This window comes from Bombus pascuorum, chromosome 17 (genome assembly GCF_905332965.1).
Source record: "Bombus pascuorum chromosome 17, iyBomPasc1.1, whole genome shotgun sequence".
Taxonomy (NCBI): Eukaryota; Metazoa; Arthropoda; class Insecta; order Hymenoptera; family Apidae; genus Bombus; species Bombus pascuorum.
In genome coordinates, this window is record NC_083504.1 from 1,559,574 (window position 1) to 1,581,606 (window position 22,033).

A 22,033-nucleotide genomic window follows, 5' to 3' on the forward strand; every position below is an offset into this window, starting at 1 on the left:
GTTGACGATAATAATATTGTTTAAGAGTTGTTTAAGGCGATTAGGAAATTCGATACGATATTAGTTTATACAGCGACGGACATTTTGCAACTTCGCCAATCGAAAAAAACTCCCTTTGCAACGATTGACCAGAGGATTAGAAAATACGTATATCGTGTAAGCGGATAGAACGAGAGGTGATCAATGAAAAAAATCCTACCTTGTTCTACCATGGTAAACCTCGTCACGCGATACGCCAATTTTTTTTTTCTTTTTTTTTTTTTATTTTGGTTTTTACAATTTGTCCAGAGGGACATTTGGTAAAATATTATGTCTTAGTGATTAGGAAAGAAAAAAAAAAAAAAAAAAATATAGCATGTGGGTGGCTACCCCCAGCGGGGTGCCATCTTCGTGTTTGTTAGGTTATATCTTTTGTGCGATCGCCATATTGATTGAAAAATTTGAACACAGGTACAAGTAAAAATTAACCTTGATACATCATCGGTTACTTTTTAATACGAAAAATTTTTGTTTAAATTGAACTTCTCGCATAATCGACTTGTCAGTTTTTATCCTTCGTCATTAGCATATATCGTATAAAGGAAGGATAGGTTATTTTGTAAAATAACGAGAGATTTTCTATGCTTGTTCCCTTATCTACATTGCAGATGTGTAGTTTATGGTAAATATATTTTTCCAGTGGCTATGATCCAGGTTGGATAGCTTGGGAAATTGCTGGAATCGAAATTGCGTTTACATCGAAAATGATCTACGCAGGTTACATATTTTTACCTTCTGTTGCAATCCAAATCGTTGGAATTTCAATAAATTTTTTATTCTTTCAATTCATCCAGCTTTCGAACAGAAAGAAAAGAGTTACGCGTTACGCGATCATTATATGAGAGGATAAAAAAGCTTCGTACCGCAGAGCATCGAATTTTTCGTAGAAATTGTCAACAAAAGGTTGTGTCTCCGCGGTCTGTGGCGTTCGTTGCGCGCCTTTTCTCGTGTGGTTAGCTATTACGAACACTCTTGATTTTATGGACACAATATCTTTATGTGGCACAAACACGTTCGCCTCTTTCCGTTTAGGATGCCAAAGAAATACTTGACGGTGTTCAACAGTATATTTATGAACAATCCTCGCTTTCGACTGTTTTCATACAATTCTCGATTCCAACTGACCTTTCTCGCTTCTCGGTTACAATTCGACTGTTTCCTTAATCCGATTCGTTTGTTTCTGTCGCCCAATATCCCCACTACGCACGCGTTCGTTAGACGTTCGCGACCGTTGCCATGTAGCCTTCTTTGAAATATTTGACGGAAGGACCGTAAAAATATCGACGCTTCTGTGATATACTTTGTGCCGATGAAACCGTTGGAAAGTTTTGTTCTCGAGTGCCGCTGTAGTTGGATTAGTCGAAAGAGGAGTGATGAAATTCGTTGCATTCTAAAAAATAAATTAGTCCTGCTCGCTGCGTTTTTTGTGTCTGTTAATCACCACGGTAAGTATCCTCGATGAATAGACGGGTACAGAGACCAAGGTAGGATAGAATTCAACGTGGCTCTATTGTTCGAGCAAACTTCTATCCTGATAAAGGACAGTCCTGTCCTACATTTTTAAGAAATCGTAATTGCACCTCGCTTTTCCTGCTTTTTTCTTTCCTCGTGCAAAGTGCTATGCATATTTCATTGCATAGTTTCTTTTCGGTTTAACGGCAAACCGTTTTGTTAAAGAGCTGCGTATAGCCCTGAGAGGTTATGATAACGAGACAACAAAGATTGTGACTGTTTCAAACGCGACGGAGGATTAAGATGAGCAGGTTCTCTGAATTTCTACGGATTTTCATAAATTCTTTTCATCCTTTGTCGGTGCAATTCCGAGCAGACAAAAAGTTGGACAGTTAAAAAGAACTATCAGATTTCACAGAAAATGAGAATAAAAGAAACGAAAAGAAATGAAAGAAAAAAAAAGGAAACGAGAAATGTAACGTTAAAGCTGCCATAGTTGAAATTTAAAATTTGAAAATCTACACATTTCTTAAGAATAAATGGGATTTAAAGGATTGAAATAAAACATAAATTACTTGAAATATGTCTGATTTGTTTTTTAACATAAGATTTACTTCATTTTCATTTTCAATCGTCCCTGGGCTATTGACTTACTTTCCAAAAATCTCCCTAAAAATAAGTCACACAAAAATTAAATCACACAATTTTGTTGGTCAATTGATGTCTGTTCTTGGTGAAATAAAACCTTTATTAAATGGTAATAAAGTTTTGATAATGAACTTCTGCAATTTACGTCCCACAGTGATTTGTTACATATCTTCTGATAAAATTCATCAAAATCAATCGAAAACATGTGAAACCGTTTTACAATGCTAACTGTTGAAAGATGACACTCAACTTGGATAATCTTATGCTATAGGCCGTAACTTTGTTTCACCGTTCTATATTATTCGTTTTCGTTAATCGAAATTTTAATTCCCAAAATGACCAGTCGATTTGTTCGAAGCCTTAATGCAATTCAGCATCTCCGATTTGTATCGGATATTGATAAATCGGGTGGTTACTGTTGAACCAGTAACTCTAAAACTTTGTAGATGTAAATAGAGCAACAGAGGTCTGTCGATGCCGCTGAACTTCGAGCTTGTGTGCTTTTCGAGCGGCAAACTTTAGATATCGTGAGATTCGACCTCAAATCAATTTCAACCGAGTCTCTGACCGCAAAAACTTTGCTACATCGTTCGAATCGCGTGCAATCAGCCAATGTAATTTTCTTTACCCTTTCAATACTCGATACTTCTGTAGAAAATGATTGAAAACTAATTATTCCTTTCCTTCGAAACCTTCGTGCAATGGAAAAATAAGATAACGTTTCTCTTGCAATCTTCTTCGGTCTTGTGCTCGACTTGTTAACGACTTATATTACGATTGTTCGTCTCATCGAAGTTGAAAGTAGTCTCGAGGGGACGCGATTCATAAATCTCGAATGATCGATCCCTTTTTTCACCGCTAGTATTTCAAAGCTTTCGGAACGCTTAAAAAGTTTATCATCCGGATGAATAGCTGGAAAAGAAAGAAGGAACGAAATTTAATGGAAGTGCTCTGCTTGGCCGACTTCTGACATACCGATCGATAAATCGGTCGAACTTGACAAAGCTTCGAAGTTTAATCACCTTTCCTTTTCCTTCCACCATCTTTCAAACCGACTCTAACGATGTACCAAACGAACAAAAGCTTCGATACAATTACCTCGCAGTAACGAGTTGAAGCATGGTAGCGTCGCCGTCAATTAACGAAGAGAATTTAATGTTTCAAACGGTAAATTAAAAATACACGATATTCAGGCAACTACTTTATATTTGTTCTCGTAGTCGTTTTGTAAGACGAGATACGAATTTCTCTCGCGAAATCGAACAAAAGAACAGCAGGTTAATCCTTTCCTTCGATTTCATCCATGATTCCTTTTCCCACTGGGTTACCACTGGGTTGGAAGTTCAGCTCGGGATGAATTATTCACGGGTCGAATGAGAAGTCGTCGATAGGATTTTAGAAAGATCAACCCCTCAGCTAGCAAGAATTTAAAGGTCCCTGCAATCGCAAACCCTTATTCGATTCTTACTGCTTTTAGACACTTCGCCACGCGTAGGAGTATCCATCTTTTTGTTGGTAGAACACGCGTAGGACGAGTTAATCAGAAAACATCGAATTGGCTTGTCTCATAGAGAACGAAAGAAATATATACATATACATACGTAAATTCTATGAAATTCAAATTACCCGCCAATCGACATATTTAGTTTTGCTTTGTTTTACCGACAGCCATTTTACTGAATAGGTTAGATCACGAGAGAGGGATGGTAATTTATGACTTAGAAAATCGATTCTCGATTCAACAGGTCAAATTTCTAGTAGATTTGTTATGAACTGTTATTGTATATAATTCAATTTATTCCCAAAATAAACTTGACTTTCCAAAATCGATCATCTTAATTACCCCAAGGATTTACGTTATTACAAATCGATTTTCTCTACGCCATGGCATTGAAGGTTATCCTCCGTATGTCAATGAACGAAAACACAAAAGATGAAAGAATAAAATGTGTAGAATCTATAATAAAACCAGAAGATAAAGTGAATTACATTTTTCCGCTGGAATTGTCAACACAAGGAGAGCAGGTGTAAATTCTATAGAATTCAAACTACCCGCTAATCGACATATTTACTTTTGCTTTGTTTTACCGGCAGCCATTTTACTGAATAGGTTAGATCACGAGAGAAGAACGGTAATTTAGAAAATCGATTCTCGATTCGATATATATATATCGAATATATATATATATATATAATTTCACGCTAAATACATCTGGCAAATGGAAAACGAGATACAACAGAATACATACTTTGTTCGTTGCGTATACATACAGTATATTTATCGAAAATTCGCTCGTGGGATATTTCCCTTTCCGTACGTTATTTCGAAACGCGGTCTGTTTGCGAAATCCGACTAGTCGCGGTCGCTAGAAATATCGTGGAACTCGATATCAATTCGAATTGCAGGTATACATGACTTTCGTATCGAAGGAATTTTAATAAAGTGCGCGGTTCGTTGCTTATCGGCGCATAGAGACGGTAAACCGCGTATTTCTATTTTCTCCTTTTATCTCTCCTTTTCTTTTGCTTCGTTTTCGCTCTTTGTATATCCCTCCCTCTTTCTCTCTCTCTCTCTCTCTCTCCTTCCTTCTCTTTTCTCGCTCTCGCTCTCGCTCTCATTGCAGTTACATAGTTTACCCTTTGAGCGGAGTATCGTGGTCATCGAAATAGAAAATGAAACAGAGCTTTCATTTTAGCGGTTGCGCGAGCATCCAGCAAAGCCAGTATTTACGTTGAAAAGCAAAAGCTCGGAGAAGATGCAAATAATTTTGGATCGGTGACTGTTTAAATACAACGTTTGAACAAAAATTCTTTCGAACTGTAAATAAATAAAACGATGTAAATTTTTTAAAGCAGGAAGCTCTCAAGATTCGAATCGAAAATTCAATAAAAAAAATCTTGGTCAGATTACGATAGGATCGGTTTGATTCCAAATTTGAGAGAAGCAGAAGGAAACTGTATTTCTAGTTTCCGATAAACTCTCTTCTGAAATAAGTTCCGTTGTTTCCTTTTTACTTCATCCTCTGCCTCTGGAATTCAATTTCGTTACTTTTCCTTTCTTTCACGAACGAACATTCACAAACACGAAACTTTGCACGTAACGTATATTAAAATCTTGGAAACCACTCGCATTACTTTATTTTTCGCGCACCTATGAAATCGATAAAACGCATGACGCTGTGTATTATTTATTTGCTGCAGTCTCCGTTGATATATCGGGAACAAGATCTACGTCGAAACTTTTCAGTTTAGCAGAAATCTAATTTCGTGTGTCTTTCAGACATACCACTCGAAGAAAGTATTACCACTTCTAAGATTTTCGTTACTGTGTTTACCGACGGTAACGTAAGTAGCCACACACTTGAAAGCAATCTTGAGAATTTCTTCCAAAATGACGAATAGCGTGCAATATCGCTATTACGTGTCTAAGTATATCTTATCTCCCCATCTTTGGACGTATCATCTTACGTTTCTATTAAGAAAGAAATAATAATATTTCAGGGAATATTACCGTGATGTTCCATTTGGCCACACGCCGACGATTTGGTCGTTCTAAAAAATAAAAAAGAACGAAACACAGATAAGCAGCGAGGCCAGTTTCACCTTGACCAACCTCGACCAGCTTGTTTGATTTATGAATTATTCACAGCCGACGAATTGCTCGCGAAGCCACTCGTGCGGACCCTTTGTCTGTTTCCTTGCGCCATCTGTATCGCGCGATAGCTTCAACGCGTATCGTTCGCGTAAGGCCATAAATAATTTCCAGAATTTTCATTCCGAACAATTTGTAATTTTTCCTTCGTGCGAATATTTCCTTTCTCATCTAGTAGTCGAATAAAATATTACGGAAACAGAGAGACGAAGAAAAGGAGGGAGTTTTCCTTTGACGCGAATCACGACGTAAATTTTATTTTGTATTCTTCTGTCTGCTACTCTTCTCCATAGAGCAATGCAAATTGTCTGTACGTGAGAATGCAACAATATCCTACCGTGTACTATTCGGTTCGAGTATCTTTTGTTTGGCTTCGCGCGCTGCATACCCATTTGTCGTCATCGTGCTGGAACTCTAACGATTTTTCTTCGAAATTAGTGTTTTTTTTTAATATATTAACAATAACGTTTATTGCCCAAGAAAATATATATTACATATGTATACTCTGAATAAACAAGGAATTTCTATTGCAAAAGTGGTTTTGGCAAAAGTACTTAAACAATATATTTTCTGTCGGATTTACATTTTTAACATTGCAGTTTATAATTAAATTTAAGCTGCTGAAAAGCGCTTCGAAGTTAGTTATACGGAGTTATCTGATTTCTAGAAGAGATGGAAGTCAGAACATTCGTTATGTTACAGCCTATTCTCGGACTTAAGGAGCCTGGCGGGTACGATCCTTATGAATCTCTTGGCAGCTCTCTTTATGGTTCAACTGCTCTTCATAGTTGGAGTAGGTGGCGTCCAGGTAAGTTTCGACAGTATTTTCGAAAGGAAAAATCTTCCTTTTGCTATTGCAAACTTTTTACTTCTTGCGAGGTTAATGGACGAAAATATACGAGCAAATAAACAACGAACTGGAAAGAAATCTCTTTACGTGTATTTTCAGGATACCGTGCTGCTCTAGCATTTGAAAGACTTTTACTCGATTTAATAAAGGAATTATCTTTCCAAGATCGTAAGCTCGTCGAGTAGGGTAATCCGATTGATATTTCAAGTGATAAGACGGTCAAAAGTTTCTATGGATCTTTATCTAAATATCATTTGAAACTGTTCTCGTATAAATCGTGAAGGTTCATTACGTAGCAAGTTATTTAGCAGGGACTTAGCGTTCCCCGAAAAAGAAATCGAAGAAGAATTGAAAATGGTTGGAAGCTAGAAAATAATTATCGAGAGTACGAAACTTTTTTCTAAAAGGAAAGAAAAATAAAAACGACGTTTACACGAAACATCTGAAAGGCTCGTACCCATGGCACGATCGAAGGAAAACCAAATAGAAATCAGAAAATTGAACTAGCCGTGCGGAGAATATCGTCGCGGGAGTGGGGATTTTAAATAGGCAGATCTCGAGTTTTTTTTTATTATTATTTAATATACTTTAAATTTGTCCAGCTGGACATTCGGTAAATAAAAGGTCATAAATATCAAACGATACACGGAATTATATTCTCAAGGAGCGATCACCCACCCATCTTAGTACTCACCGCGACACGCGTTGCTTAACTCTGGCGATCGGACGAAAACCAGCATTTTCAGCACGCTTTCGTCGTTGGCGATCTCACGAGTGCATGTAGGTGGAATCATCACGGCGATATGTCAGAGTTGAACAAAAGCCAGGGAATTTTGTTCAACACGCTAGCACTCAGCTGCCGCGGCATACCGCGACATGCTCGAAACACCAGCGCAAAAGATAAGCGGTTTCTGCTAGAAACAACTGCTGCGTGTTTCTTTCTCTCTCCCCCCCCCCTCTCACTCTCGCTCATTCGCACATTCTTTAACAAGCTTTCTCCCTCATGGCTGAAAAAACATCCCCAAGTCATTAGGGGGCTCGTACGTGTAGCATAAAAGGGGTTAGTGGCGTATATCGTCTCGACGTGCTGTCAAGGAGGGCATTAAGAGTGTGTATATCTGTTCGGAGCGTATTTCTCTTTCCACCTTGCTCCATCTACGTCTTTCTTTTTGTAATTACACCACTGCCAGACCTCATGAGTGCTGTTTTTACTTCTTAGGAGCATAACGTTTTAACGCGTTGAATGCCATAGGGGTCACCGGTGACCGGCACTCAACTTGGCCGTAGCGCCGTGGAGGTCACCGGTGACCGGCACTCAACTCGGCCGTAGCGCCGTGGAGGTCACCGGTGACCGGCACTCAACTCGGCCGTAGCGCCGTAGAGGTCACCGGTGACCGGCACTCAACTTGGCCGTAGCGTCGTGGAGGTCACTGGTGACCGGCGCACCAAGATTAATAGAAATACAGAATTTGAACAAATGTCAATAATTATAAATTTGCTGTTATTACCATTGTTACTACAATGGTGTGACGAAATTAAATCAGTATAAAACATATCAAAATAGTTTTATTTATACATGAAATATGCATCTATTATGTGCGCTCCCCACCAGTGGCTGTCGAACATGGGAAAACCCGCTTTTTCCATGTTTTATCTTAATGAACAATAACCCTAAGGAACGTTTCGATTTGGAAGGTGTTTCATGGCAATTAAGGGCCTTGACAGTAAAGTAAAAAATGCTAAATCTTGTGACGGTTCTTTAAGATTATTGCTGGTCCAATTATTGCTGCTCCACCGAGTGATGGATTTTGGTTTATGGTAGGCCCCGGGACGTAACAACATAGAACAATTATTTAGCAACACAAGGAAACAATATGAGATAATTGATAATCGCAAAAAGTAAGTGAATCGAGTGAAATTGCACTACAGCGCCCCGGGGGTCACCGGTGACCTCGGTGAGATAAATTCATTAATGACGATTTATTCCGTAACATATCTCTTGTAGGTAATATTTCAACATTATACCTATCGCATAATAAAAAAATTCATCGTGGCACCAAGTCCAAACCTTGTAAAACTGGCGTAGCATTCAACGTGTTGGATCCGTTAAATGGAAGAAAAATGTGAAACAAACTATTTCGGGATATTCGATACGATAAATTTTCTACGTGACGAGTTTTCCAACGGCACGTACTTATTCAGCGACACGGTTTCACATTGCAATCAGTGCTCGAGCAAAAGTATAGATATTTATCTTCGATTAAAATCTCTGTACTTTTCACCATGTTCACTGCAAACGTTTTAGGAGAACAATTCTCGTTCACACCGTGACAGCACGATTTGTTTCTGATAAAGATCTCGATCGATTCTTGCAAGTGTTTGTTTTATTTAATTTATTTTATTTAATTTAAACTGAGGTGGTCTATTATACGTGTTTGCTTGTTTAATAAAGAAACAAGTGATAAAATTGTAATAATTGGTATATTAAAATCACTTCAAGTACAAGAGATAATTTATGCCGGTCGTAATCATCGCTCGCTCGATGCTACCGTTCATCTCTACGTTCACCATTCGACTGTAAATGACTCGCTATACTGAACGTCCTAGAGGGCACGTTCGTCTATTTGTATCGACCGGTGTTATTATAAAAAGTTAGAGTTCATATGTAACTCCGGTTGACGATTGTAGCAGCACTCGACAACAAAACCTTCCAATGGTTTCGTCGGTACAAGTATATCATCGAAGCGTAAGTGCCGACAGGCCTAATGCGCCATCGATATTTCTACGATCCTTCCACCGAATACTTGGAAGAAGGCGTATGCGGTAACAGTCGCGGACGCCTAACGAACGCGTGCGTAGTGGGGATATTGAGGGGCGACAAAAAGAAACGAATCGGATCAAGAAAACAGTTGAGTGATGACCGAGAAGCGAGAAAGGTCAGTCGAAATCGAGAGTGGTATGTAAAGAGTCGAAAGTGAGAAATATTAATAAATATACCGCTAAACACCGCCGAATATTTTTTTTGCCACTCTACGCGTCCTACACCCAATTCACCTCACGATTACAAATAACGGCGATAATATTTTTTCCGGAGTTCGTTTACCTTCAAAACTAGCAGACCAAAACGGCGTTGGTATTCCGCGGCACAATAATATGAGTCTCTTCCGATTCGAATCTTCCGTTGACTTATGTGCTGCTACAAAACTTTTCCAAAATCTTATCCGAACGAAAGAAGTTTCGAATTAACACAAATTGAAAATTCTTAACGATTCATTTTACATCGTTTAGACTTATTTTAGAATAGAGAGCCACTTGGGCGTTTCATTGTGTGAAATTCAATCGATAGCGTACGCGCGACGGAAGATCTGTACGTCGAAGAAAATGGGAATGACATTTCCAAGGCGTGATGTTACGAGTGTGCACCAGGAGCTACATTGGCCGTGTATACAACGTGTAGTGATTGTCGAAGAGCACTTAGCGCACCTATAAGAAACTTAATGACCTCGTCTTGCAAACCTGACTTCAAATGAAAAACGGTCGTACGAGTAATGCAACAGCGTGAGAGGTTAACAAATGTTTTGCAACTTTCCCTCCCTCGGATGGGTGTTATCTGTTGAAATGAGTCTCACTTCTAGGAAAATTCTACATTTTCTCCAGTGTTTAGTTTTTGGCACAACGATTCTCTTTACAGTGGCATCTTTCGTCTCTATTATAGTACCGCGGAAAGATCACCGACATACAGCAATGTCGACGATAAAGCGCAAATACCGACAAGCCGAAAGGGTAGGAAAACTTTAATAGGCCTAACGGCCATCAATATATTTCGGCACCGCAGCAGTTGATGTTCAGTTAGCCGTCGGAGAGTTAAAGTGAAGAGTCGTTAATCGAGAGTTGTGATATCACACCATCGCATTAAGTTCATGTTAAATAATCATCGTTTAATCCACCGCAATAAATTCAACTATCAATATACATTATCATATAAAATAGAAACCATTGAAAATCCTAATTTCTAAGATTTCTATATAAAGAATTTCTATAATACATTCATCCATTCGTTTGCTCTTTCTATTCCGAAATATATAAAGACCTCAACATTATCCACAAATTATATGTTCTCCATCGACGATGCTTCAGCTCTTTGCGGACGAGTGTCGGCAAATAATCGTCCGAATCTGTTCACAGTTCTGGACAGTTACTAGCATGTGAGTGGCTACCCCCAGCGGGGTACCATCTTCGTGTTTGCTAGGTTATATCTTTTATGAGAGCAATAATCTTACGCGTATTTACGCATGGGTATAGTAAATTAAATAGTATTACGTTTTTGATAAAAGAAAATTATAGATGTCTAGATGAATTATAGATCTTCAGCTAGAATCAGCTAGCTTTTTATATATTTTTATAATACCTTATACACGCTGCCTAAAAGTTCCAGAAAGATCATGTTCGATAGTGATAGTAGTGATGACGAATACTATTTTGAATTTAACAAGGATACTGCTCAGACGTTTCAATATTTCTAGTGATAGTGACAGTAAACATGAACTAAATATTGAAGAAAATAATACAAACTTCAACACTGAATAACGCAATCGTTCAACGTGTATATTTTCTCAACTGCGCGCACCGATACCTCTTGTACCTTTTCCACGGCGTCACGACATCACGCTTCTGGAAAATGCCCATTCTTTCGGATATGGACACGGGAAACGAGCCCAGATCCAATCGTGATTCAGGTCAAAGTTGAGCCGAATCTAACTGGAAGCTAATGCAAACGAAATTCGTTGAATTTAATCCGAAGCAAGCAAAGCGGATTTACCTGTGTTTCGAATCACATTTCCGAACAACTTTCGAGCAACATCGTAATTATTCGCCGAAAAGGAGCGAATATCAAAATCGAATTGCAGCTATTCCACACAAAGTTGTTAGAAAGTATTGTCGTAAATGTTGCAAATTTTCTAGGTTTTGAAAAAATATCAAAATTATATCAACATTTATCACTTTTGCGTTCTTTTTCCTGCATCGAAACGACAATTAACCAAGTAAGACAAAGTACGAGGTTATATTTAAAGTTTCTAATTAACTATCATCTCGCAAATGAACTAGGATACCGCATAGAGATATTTCCAGCTAATTCGCTCGAGTCATGTCGTTTAATTACCCGAACGTACAAATCGACGTGGATGAAAACTAGCGCAGCGTTTGAAATGAAGTTAACTGGATGACGCGAATCAACTACTTTTTGTCTTATGGAAAGATAAAGGTCGCGGTGAAAACTGATTATAAAAATTTAATTGTGCGCGTGGTTTTCCGTGTACTTTTTTCGTGGATGTTGCAAAGAGCATAATCCTTTCGGGCTCAACCCTTAAATTGCAAAGAGAGCAGATAAAAACTCCAATTATTCTTTCATCCTTACTTCGAATAACGAACTCGGTCGGTATAAAACGCAAACGAAGGTACTTAACCATAGTTAAAAGAGATTAACCACGTTTCATTCGAAAGAAACAATTATCACGAGCTGAATAAACGAATTTATCAATTCTTTCAATATGATTTCTAAGGTTTCTAACATTTCTCTTTTCTTTGATTGTATTGTCGCGAGCATCGAAAATTTTCTTACTGTGTGCATGCATTCAACTATTGGAAAACACTGCATATAGTGGCAGCCATAGTACGAGTAGTAAGAGATATACCAGACTGATGGCGTTACGTCTTATCGATTTCTATTTGATGTCGATAATCTTCAGAGAAAGTGCAGATCGAACCAGTAATTACGTACCTGTAATCAATCGAAATCTACGATTTTCTTAACTGTGTGAAGTGTGTCGATTGTCTGTCGTATCCTTTGTTTCACGTTCGCGCTCGCGCTCTCAATTCCCATATAATTTCCGTATAAAACCGAATGGAACCTTAGTTGGAATATGATATATCGAAACGCATATTAAGAAAATTGCGTTTTACGAGCTCCTACGATGGATATATATTGCCTGAAAATCGATGTATGGATCGACATAAAGATAAGGCATTTATGACGATCGATGGATATTAGTTAATCTACGTCACAACTTCAGTACCCAGTAATTTTTCGCCGCGATCCCCATCATATTAACCATGTTCATTGACGTCCATACTTAAGTAAGTGACTTTTCGCATTTACCTACTTTTTTTCTCACGTAGCTCATTCTTCTTAACAACTTTTAGACACACACATTTTACATTATTTTTTATTCATCGTTAGTAAATCATTTCGTACCGAAATGATACGGTTAAATTAGCTAAACGATTTAAATCACTTTTAGGATTATTATTTCGTTTTCGGTTCAACATTTTGCAATTATGTTACGATAACGATGCAGCCAAATTCTAATAAGCCATTGTCACAAAATACATACTTTGCGATAAAAACGATACGTCCTTACAATCGATTACGCGTCGATGCGTTCGAGATATGTAAGAAGATTTTCATGATTTATATAAAAATCCATGTAGCTGGAATAAATATCGAAAGGAAAAAACGTGGATGTGTAAAGTTAGAGTAACGCCGATTGAATTCTCGTTGTTTTCACAAAGAAAGATTGAAAATGAAACCGCGAGGAGGATACCAATACCTGCAATGCAGTATACTTCTCAAAGTCCACAAAAGTCACTGTTTGAAGCGAACTGTGGGAGAACATTTGAGATTCAGAATTACGGTGGAGGTTCTTTCAATTACAAAGTTTTCCCATAGTTGAAGAAAGTAGCGAAAATCAAACTCGTGCATCGTTGAATCATGAATGTTCCGCCTTGTAACTTGTTCGGTTTTCAAAAAGATTTTAAAAGCCTTTATCTTTCACTTGTAATCTAGCGAGATTTAACTTTAGTGCTGTTGAGAATTGTGGATCTTAGTCGCCGAAATAAATGTATAGGAACACTCACATTACATGTAGAAATGATATTAAAATAGCTTCAGATTTATTCAATATGTGATTTACAAGATATTCGTAGATACACATTGCACACGTCTCAGCATTCTTTTTGTCTCACCATCTTCCTTAAAACCATGCTTATGGAACAGTTGCATTCTTCTGTTTTACGAGACGCTGCGCACGCACATACTACCACACACATTCATATATGTGTGACACTACTACGCGGCTAATCCAGTGTACCACACAAAATTACACGTATCTCAATAAGTGCACTGTTCAACGAAGAGAATCAACGACGAATGTATTTCTTACTCAGGGATTAATAATCGATTAGTCGTAAGAGAAATTGTGCGCTAAACGTGCGATATACGAGTGATCGATTTAGAAATTAGACTCACGTAGTTCGATACGAATCATCTTCGATTCCACGGTTTAAAAGGAGTAAAGGGAAAGAAAAAATCACAAAGCGTATGCGCGAGAAAGTTTCAAAAACTGCAGTCGTGGTAACGGGAATATAAATCTATAAAGTTTTCCCAGAGTTCAGCAGAGAAAACTTTGTCCAGGAAGCATGCATTATTTACGTAGAACTGAGGTGAAATTTGCCTTGTTTTATCAACGATATTTGCTTAAAAGTTGCCTGAATATATAGGGCTATATTCTCCATTTAGTTCTGGATAAGAAGTTTGCAAAATACGCAGTTGCTTAGTTTTAAAAGGTTAGAACTAAGATTTTCATTTTTCCAAATATCTACCAGGTGATATTTTAATTACATAATTTCTGAAAATCTCTTGGCATAAATGGAATTTTATTTTTAACCATAGATACGACATCCATTTGCAAAATATATTGTGATAAAAATCGCAGTTAACCAAATTCTTCAAAGAATGAACAAATTTTGACTCCCATCAAATTACAACTTTTTTTTTATATCTGAAGCTTTGATGCGTCTTTTAATAGTTTTCTAACATTTAATGATACTGTTCGTTAGACTTTTTCGACAACAATTTCCTATCCACCGGGTTTAGTCGAAACCCGAATTTTCTTATATCGAAAAACGTAAGATCGTAGATATATGGACGTGAAAGGAAAGAAAATAAAAAGAGAAGCACTATTTTCATTCAAATTGAATCGACGCTTTCATTGGTATGTAATTCGGATTTTTAAGATTGTACCGACAGATCCTACGTATATCGATAACGCTACTTTTAGGTTAACGTTGGATCGAACTACTTGCGTTTATCTTTCCTAGACACGTTTTATATTACGTGCAACTTTTCAACACGTTCGTTTTGAAACGGGTAAACTTCCATCTCCGACGTGTAGCAAAGATATTGAAAATTTTTATAGAATCAAGAAGTTTAAGTAAGAAATAGAAACAAATATGTAGTTGCTTTCTAAGTTTGTCGCGCATCGAAGCAAACGAACGACAGATTTGTATCGTAATCCATCAAATATATAGGTGTCGCGATATTCGCAATCGTATAGTTAAATTTTCACCGTCAACTTTCAAACTCCTTAGATGGCGTTTCTCTCAATATTAATGTGTGTGGCCCATTCTCCGACATTTATCAGAAATTTCTTTTTTAAATGCATTCCAACTTCTATTCTTTGGAAGATCCATAGTATAAAGAGGTTATCTCATGATACCCAATTTCCTCATTGCGTGTGCACAAACTAGTACATAAAATTGTCCAAATCTAGTGTAATTTTAACTATTTGTTTTGATAAAGTAATATAAAAGAAGTCATATCGTCTCACGATGTTATTCAGTGCTCGTTAAGTGGAGTAAACCGTTAGTAGTTCCAGTCACGATCCATAGCGTCGATAGGGTTACAACGAACTGCGTTATTTGTCGAAACCGTGAGCACGTCGTGACCGAACTTGTACCGTTAACAAAGTCCTCTCAACTGTACGTTATCTAATTGTAGCTTAATTTAGATTTACCTGACGGTCGATAAACAAGAACGATCATCGAATATTCAAACGTAGAACGAACTCGATCGAAAAACAAGTTATTTGCGAAGGTAGAACGATACTAAAACGACAAGAAATCAATAATAATAAGATAAAGTAGTCGATACGAAAACAAGAGATATTGGCGAAAATGCACGAAAAGAAAACGCAATTAAAATCAAGCGTAATCGAGCGCTATGGAAAACTCGATAAAAGTAGATCTCTTTAGCCAAAGATAAGAACAAGAAGAAACTCTCCTTGTTGCTGAGTCTCGATTTATGCAACTGATATTAATGGGCTATCTTTCTAATTCGCATTACAAATTTCAATGAAACAAAAATAGTAATTCTGTGCTTATAAAAATATATATCGTGTCAATAGAGAGTTTTATTATAAGAATCGATAGATTTGGATACTTTATTCAATCTTAACCTATAATTTATGGTTCTATGATAATAGGTTATAATTATACTTTATTAATCATTGCAATTGCAAATTAAGATCGTGTTTTGTAAATCCTCGCAAGGCTATATCACGTTCATATTCTAATATTATTGATTTGCATCGTAAAACTACGTTATAGACTACTTTTATTATTCTCTTGAAATGGTAATTACGTAACAACAACTAAAAATTGGATTGAACGTCGGTTATCGATCGAAACACTAATACAAGTAAATATTATACATTATGGGAGCTGCAGCAAAGCAATTAACTTGTGCACATTTGATACACTTGATTATATTTACCTCATAACGACGCATCAAATTTACAGAACGATTAAACAATTTGATAGACTAACAAGCTCGATATTTCAGCTTCTCGTCTGAAATTGTTTGCGATTCGAGACCATTATCGATTAGATTATCGATAGAGACGTAAAAAAGGTACTAAAATATTGAGAGAGAAAGAAAATTAGCTACCTTCAGGGCATCATATTTCCCCACGACAAGAGCGATTACTAGTATTTGCTTCGATATAACAATCGAATCGTTTTTTCACTAGTTTGAATCGATTCGTATTTCAAATTAACAATTCTCGATTTTCCTGTAATTTGGTGTCGAAAGATGGCGTGAAATCTTTCATCGAGGATTGGAGAAGGAACATTATCTTTGAACTTTCTCGATAAAAGAACATCTTGGCTTCAAATTCGTTCATTTGAAATCTCAAATTCACGATGTCGATTCAAATTTTCGATCTTGTTCCTTAATACTCGTAGTCGAAGGATAATCCCGAGCTTAGACCTCGACCGTACATATCGAGAGGTTCGAGTTCTCTCGGCTTTACGCTATTCTACTTCGCTTTCGTTCGATACTTCAAAAGAATCTACTCTTTTGAACGCTTCCATTCGACTGTTGCATCTTTAAGATATATTCGTCCCGGTATACCTGAAAAACCGTTTTCTTTTGCATAACCCTTTATGCACAGATTTCTACAGGATTCGAGAAAACAGGAACGGTATCAAAATTTCAGCTATAAATGTATTTATATGTAACGTACATGAATATTACGAAAATTACGGAATCGACCTAAAATTGCATGTTCCGACTGCATTAATTACGATGAATTATTAAGTTGCATCAGTATATCTACTCTCGATAATAAATGAATATCCTCGTTGTTACGAACGTAATTTACGTATCTCGAGATTAATTCATTGGTATTCACATACATTGATTAATTATATATGGTATACATATAGATTAATTAAATATATTGATATATAATATATATTGTTAATAAATATATATATATATTGCGTATTATCATCTACTAATTATATATATATATAATTCATTGGTATTCATATACATTGATTAATTATATATGATACAAATATAGATTAATTAAATATATCGATATATAATATATATATAAACGTTCGATTAGTGAAAAGAACAGTGATAGCTGGTGCACCAATATATATATATATATATATGAAACGATGCGATTTATCGGCTAGTATAATTACAAAGTCAGAATTCGAAATGTCGCATGGTTGGTTTACAAGCTCGTCGCGTTGGTGAAATTTTCATTTACAGTCGGACGGCGAAAGCAACGTGGCCGAAAAAATTTAATGGATCTGTTTAAACGATTTTCGCGGTGAATTTGCACGATGCAGGCAGACTGAGCGCAACGGAAATGTTTCCTCCACACAAAATGCTAATTACTGTAATTGACGCGTATTTTCTGGTTGAATTTTGCGAACCCGAGGAGAGTAGCTTTCCTTCTCATCATCTCCTGGCGTTTTTTATCGTTGATTTCGGCACCCATCGCTTTGCACGATCCTATTTCTCCCGTGTAGTCTTCCTTAAGCTTCAGCTTTTTCTTAAAATATTTCAAGTTATAAGAATAAAATCTGCACGCTGTATTATTCGCCAATTACCAATTGTTAGTTTGCGAATATCATCGTTATCGCCGAATAAATAGTCGAGATAAGCCAATGGTGTAAGCATTTGTTGCTTCGACGAATTTGAGATTTGCTCATTTTGCCTTCTGATATTGTACTTTGAATAAATGCACAAATTGCTTGCAAACCAGCGATGAAGCATTCTTTAACCAACTTGCAAGCTGATAACAACGTGAATTTAATTTATGTTAATTCAAGAAAAGCTCTACACCTTTCCTTTTGTATGGACCTGGACGTAACTGTGACAAAGAGAATAGAATTTAGTGAAACAAAAGATTTTCTAAATAAGGAGAGGTGCATATTATTGTGGCCTTGAATATAAATTTTGTTTTGCGTTGCAAGGTCTACAAACAAGGTCTAGAAGTAGGTTTCTATTGCTTTCTTGTAGCCTTCAGCCAAAGCTATAAGGTTAACTTTCTGGTAATGTCCTTTGCTATAAATATATAAACGAGCTCCATATGATATTCTATTGTATTGTAACACTGAAAAAGTGAGGATCTGGATCAGCATACAATATACTTATAATAGAAAAATATATTGAAATAATTATAGATATAAGTTCGTCCACTCGTTCCTCTATCACTTAACCTCAACAATACTATACATTAAATTAATAAGTAATGATAACCGTTTATTTGGTTTTGACCTCATACACTATACCTGTACTTATACTTATTTCAATATATTTTTATATTACAAATTTACCCACTCATTCCTCTATAAGTTAACCTCAACAATATCATACATAAATTTAATAAATAATGATAACCGTTCATTTGGTTTTGACTTCATACACTATACCTGTAGTTACACTTATACCTATACTTATTTCAATATATTTTTCTATTACAAATTCATCCATTCATTCCTCTATCAGTCAACCTCAACAATGTAAAATTGAATTGCGAGAACGTGATTTTGGTGGAGAAAATGGCGCTAGTTCGTATCGCGTTGCGCGAGTATTCCTATCAACGATGAAAACAAGAAGATGGTCGCATCGTAACTTGCGCGGAATATTAATGCCGTGGCATGTCCGAGATAGGGTGGCCGTGTTTCAGAACCGTTCATCCGATATTGCGCCAACATCCTTTGGATATTGACACTCGATATCCGGCCGACTGCCAGCCTTCCGTGATAACGTAGCCGCTATGCGTAATACCCAATTTAGTTTCCACTTTCCGTACTATCCGACAACTACCTAACTCCATCAACTTTCCCCTTCGCCATCATCATCTTCGCTATCTTTTATCTGTTCATGCTCTTTTACAAATTGTTGAAATGGGTCTCACTTCTAGGAAAACTCTGTTGTTTAGTTTTTGGCACAACGATTCTCTTTACAACGGCTTCTTTCGTCTCTGTTGTAGTACCGCGAAAAGATCGCCGACATACAGACGTCGACGATAAAACGCAAATGCCGATAAGCCGAAAGGGTCGAAAAACTTCAATAGGCCTAACGGCCCATCAATATATTTCGGCACCGCAGCAGTTGATGTTCAGTTAGCCGTCGGAGAGTCAAGAGTGAATAGTCGTTAATCTAGAGTTATGATATAAGTTCACCTTAAATAATCATCGTTTAATCCACTGCAATAAATCCATCTGTCGATACATTATCACATAGGATAGAAACTACTGGAAATCCTAATTTCTAACATTTCCACATAAAGAATTTCTATAACACATTTATCCACGCGTTTGCTCTTTCTATTCCAAAATATATAAAAACCTCAACATAAATTATCGAATCTTCTTTTTTACTATACTTTACTAATAATTTTCGCGGGAAATCGAAAACATGTTATAGAGCCTGCTGGTTATAGAGCTAACAGCAATGACAATCTCAGTATCTCCGATATATTCGATTACAGGTTGTATATAACTGTAACCAATGGTATTCGAGCGACGGTAGCTCGGCAACGTAGCAGCTGGTTTAATCTGAGACAGATGAACCACCGATACTGTGAGTCGTGTCTCCTTCGGTATTCCTGTTTGCTTCCACCTACTATGTACTATGTCGGAGGTTCCGCGTGATCGATCCTCTCCGCGCGGTTGCTTTCAATCGATAGGCCGCACCGCGCCAAGCTACGTCACATCGTGCCGATCGTTCCAATAAAAATTACTAAAGAATATCGTCCCGATCTCCGACTGGAGAATATCCAGTGATCCAGTTAATTTTACGAGATGCTTTCGACGAATGTTTCGCGAGGGAGGTAGACAATATAATGGCGCATCGCTAGAATGTCGAACCGATTCGGTTTCTTGAAAGACAGTTGATCACACAGTCGATAATGGAGGTCACGAAAAAATAAGATTCCGCTGGTACTTTATTGCGAATCAGAAGCGGGCCAATCCGTTGGGAGCGAAAAGCCCGAAAACTGGTCGTTAGGAGGATTCCCGAGACCGAAAACGGACACGCCGAAAGAGGAGACCCAATCTCGTGCCGAGAATCTCACGTTTCTGATTGAAGTTTATCTTTTCCGATTTTTGCAGAAAACTATACGCGTATATTCGACTGATTATCCATCTCGTCACGACGAAGCGTAAGTGTCGACATGCCTAATGAGCCATCGATATCCCTACGGTCCTTCCACGAATAGTTGGAACGAACGCGTACATAGTGGGGATATTGAGAGATAAAAAAGAAACGAATCGGATCAACGGAACAGTTGAGTTGTGACCGGGAAGCGAGATTGGTCAGTCGAAATCGAGAGTTGTACGTAAAGAGTCAAAAACGAGAATTGTAAATAAATTGTCGCCCGCGCAAGTCGCGAGTCGAGACTTGTAACGAAGTCATTAAACGTGCTAATAGTTTACTGTTATGCAAAACGTCGAGTATTACTTTGGCGCCCTACACGTCCTACAGAAACCACCTCAAGTCCACGACGTAGTGAACATTTTGTCATCTGATTTCAGTAAGCATGGTTCATCGACTTTGTTATTATTTTGATGCTTGAGATTTTGACATTTTGTTAAGAAAGAAACTTCTTGTCGTATCAGCAAAGCTGATTTTTCGTTTGTCTATAATGTATTAGGTATATAAAAAGTGATAAAGTGGCAATTTGCAAGTGTGTTATTGGGACAATATTAGTCAAACTTGTAATAATATGCGTGTAATAATAAAACGTATAATAATAATAATATACGGGCTTAGCAAGTAAGTGGGCGTCTTGGACGATGGCCGACACGCTCGAGCAATCGACACTTTTATTACGTCCGCCAAGCTGTTGCCTCAATGAGAGGTTGGCAAATTGTCATTTTATCACTTTTTATATAATAAATTACGAACAAACAGAACATCAGCCTTGCCGCCATGACACGAATCTTTTTGGCAACGTAAAATGTTTCCAGTCGGCCTTTGTCCCGGAAGGTTGGCAACAAACACTCATTTTAGCATTCTCAAACATAAATAAGGATAAAAGTGGTAAATCAAGTTTACTAAAGTGTCACGCAGGAAACGTTCACTGCCTACTGCATTATAAACCAACAGCTTTGCAATCTATTTCTCGCGATCGCCCCGAACCGACTGCTAAACGAATCGGATCCTCTTCCTAATAAATCGTAAAATTCTTGTCGCTCTTTACATGAAATTAATTGTAAGAATAACGAAAATAAAAGAAAATGGAGAAGAAAATAAGATCTCGGTGTTCGCAGGACTGGGAGCTATGCATTTCTCTGGAGTTGAGCTTGCAGTATCTTCGGATGACGGTGGTTTGTTGGCTGGCTGCGATGTGTCATCATCTTTACGCAACCGTTGCTTCGATCCCGCGTCGCGACGATCCACCATCTTATCTGAAATACAGTCTGTTCGCCTGGGGTACACCATTGCTCGATCTGGTCATCGCCACTTTCCTACAGATACGTGAGGCGACCGTTATTTGGAACATAGCGGATCTTACACCTTTCAATTGCTGGTATATTTTCTTCTCCCCATCTTATTTTTTATTTTCTCTTTCTTTTTCTCTTACCTTCTTTCGTCGATCTCCTACCCTTGCTTTCGTCTAAAACGGAAACCTCGAACATTTATCGCAAGTTATTTGCACGTAATTCCAAGAAGTTGCGTACGGGATTTCAAATATGGCGAGTGGCGCGACCTGACCTGACGATTGCTCATACTTGTAAAAGTT

The 22,033-nt window shown here is 37.4% G+C and overlaps 1 protein-coding gene and 3 long non-coding RNA genes across 7 annotated transcripts in view; 2 read left to right on the forward strand and 2 right to left on the reverse strand.

Annotated features, from left to right (window-relative positions):
- The window catches only part of LOC132915501 (latrophilin-like protein LAT-2), an 81,088-nt gene that overhangs the window by 52,772 nt on the left and 6,283 nt on the right, over positions 1 to 22,033 (forward strand). For all 4 annotated transcript variants that reach the window (XM_060975371.1, XM_060975369.1, XM_060975372.1 and 1 more), the window contains exons 4-5: positions 6,494 to 6,599; positions 21,561 to 21,820. In XM_060975371.1, coding sequence (XP_060831354.1) covers positions 6,494 to 6,599; positions 21,561 to 21,820 — 366 coding nt within the window. The remainder of the gene's footprint in view (positions 1 to 6,493; positions 6,600 to 21,560; positions 21,821 to 22,033) is intronic.
- LOC132915530 (uncharacterized) overlaps positions 1 to 22,033 on the reverse strand; it is a 52,237-nt gene that overhangs the window by 22,860 nt on the left and 7,344 nt on the right. The window lies entirely within an intron of this gene.
- Positions 1,037 to 2,070, forward strand: LOC132915531 (uncharacterized). The gene is made up of 2 exons (XR_009659881.1): positions 1,037 to 1,484; positions 1,717 to 2,070. It is a non-coding gene; the product is annotated as an uncharacterized LOC132915531 (long non-coding RNA).
- LOC132915532 (uncharacterized) lies at positions 13,565 to 19,720 on the reverse strand. The gene is made up of 2 exons (XR_009659882.1): positions 16,252 to 19,720; positions 13,565 to 16,129 (listed from the first exon to the last, which is right to left on the reverse strand). It is a non-coding gene; the product is annotated as an uncharacterized LOC132915532 (long non-coding RNA).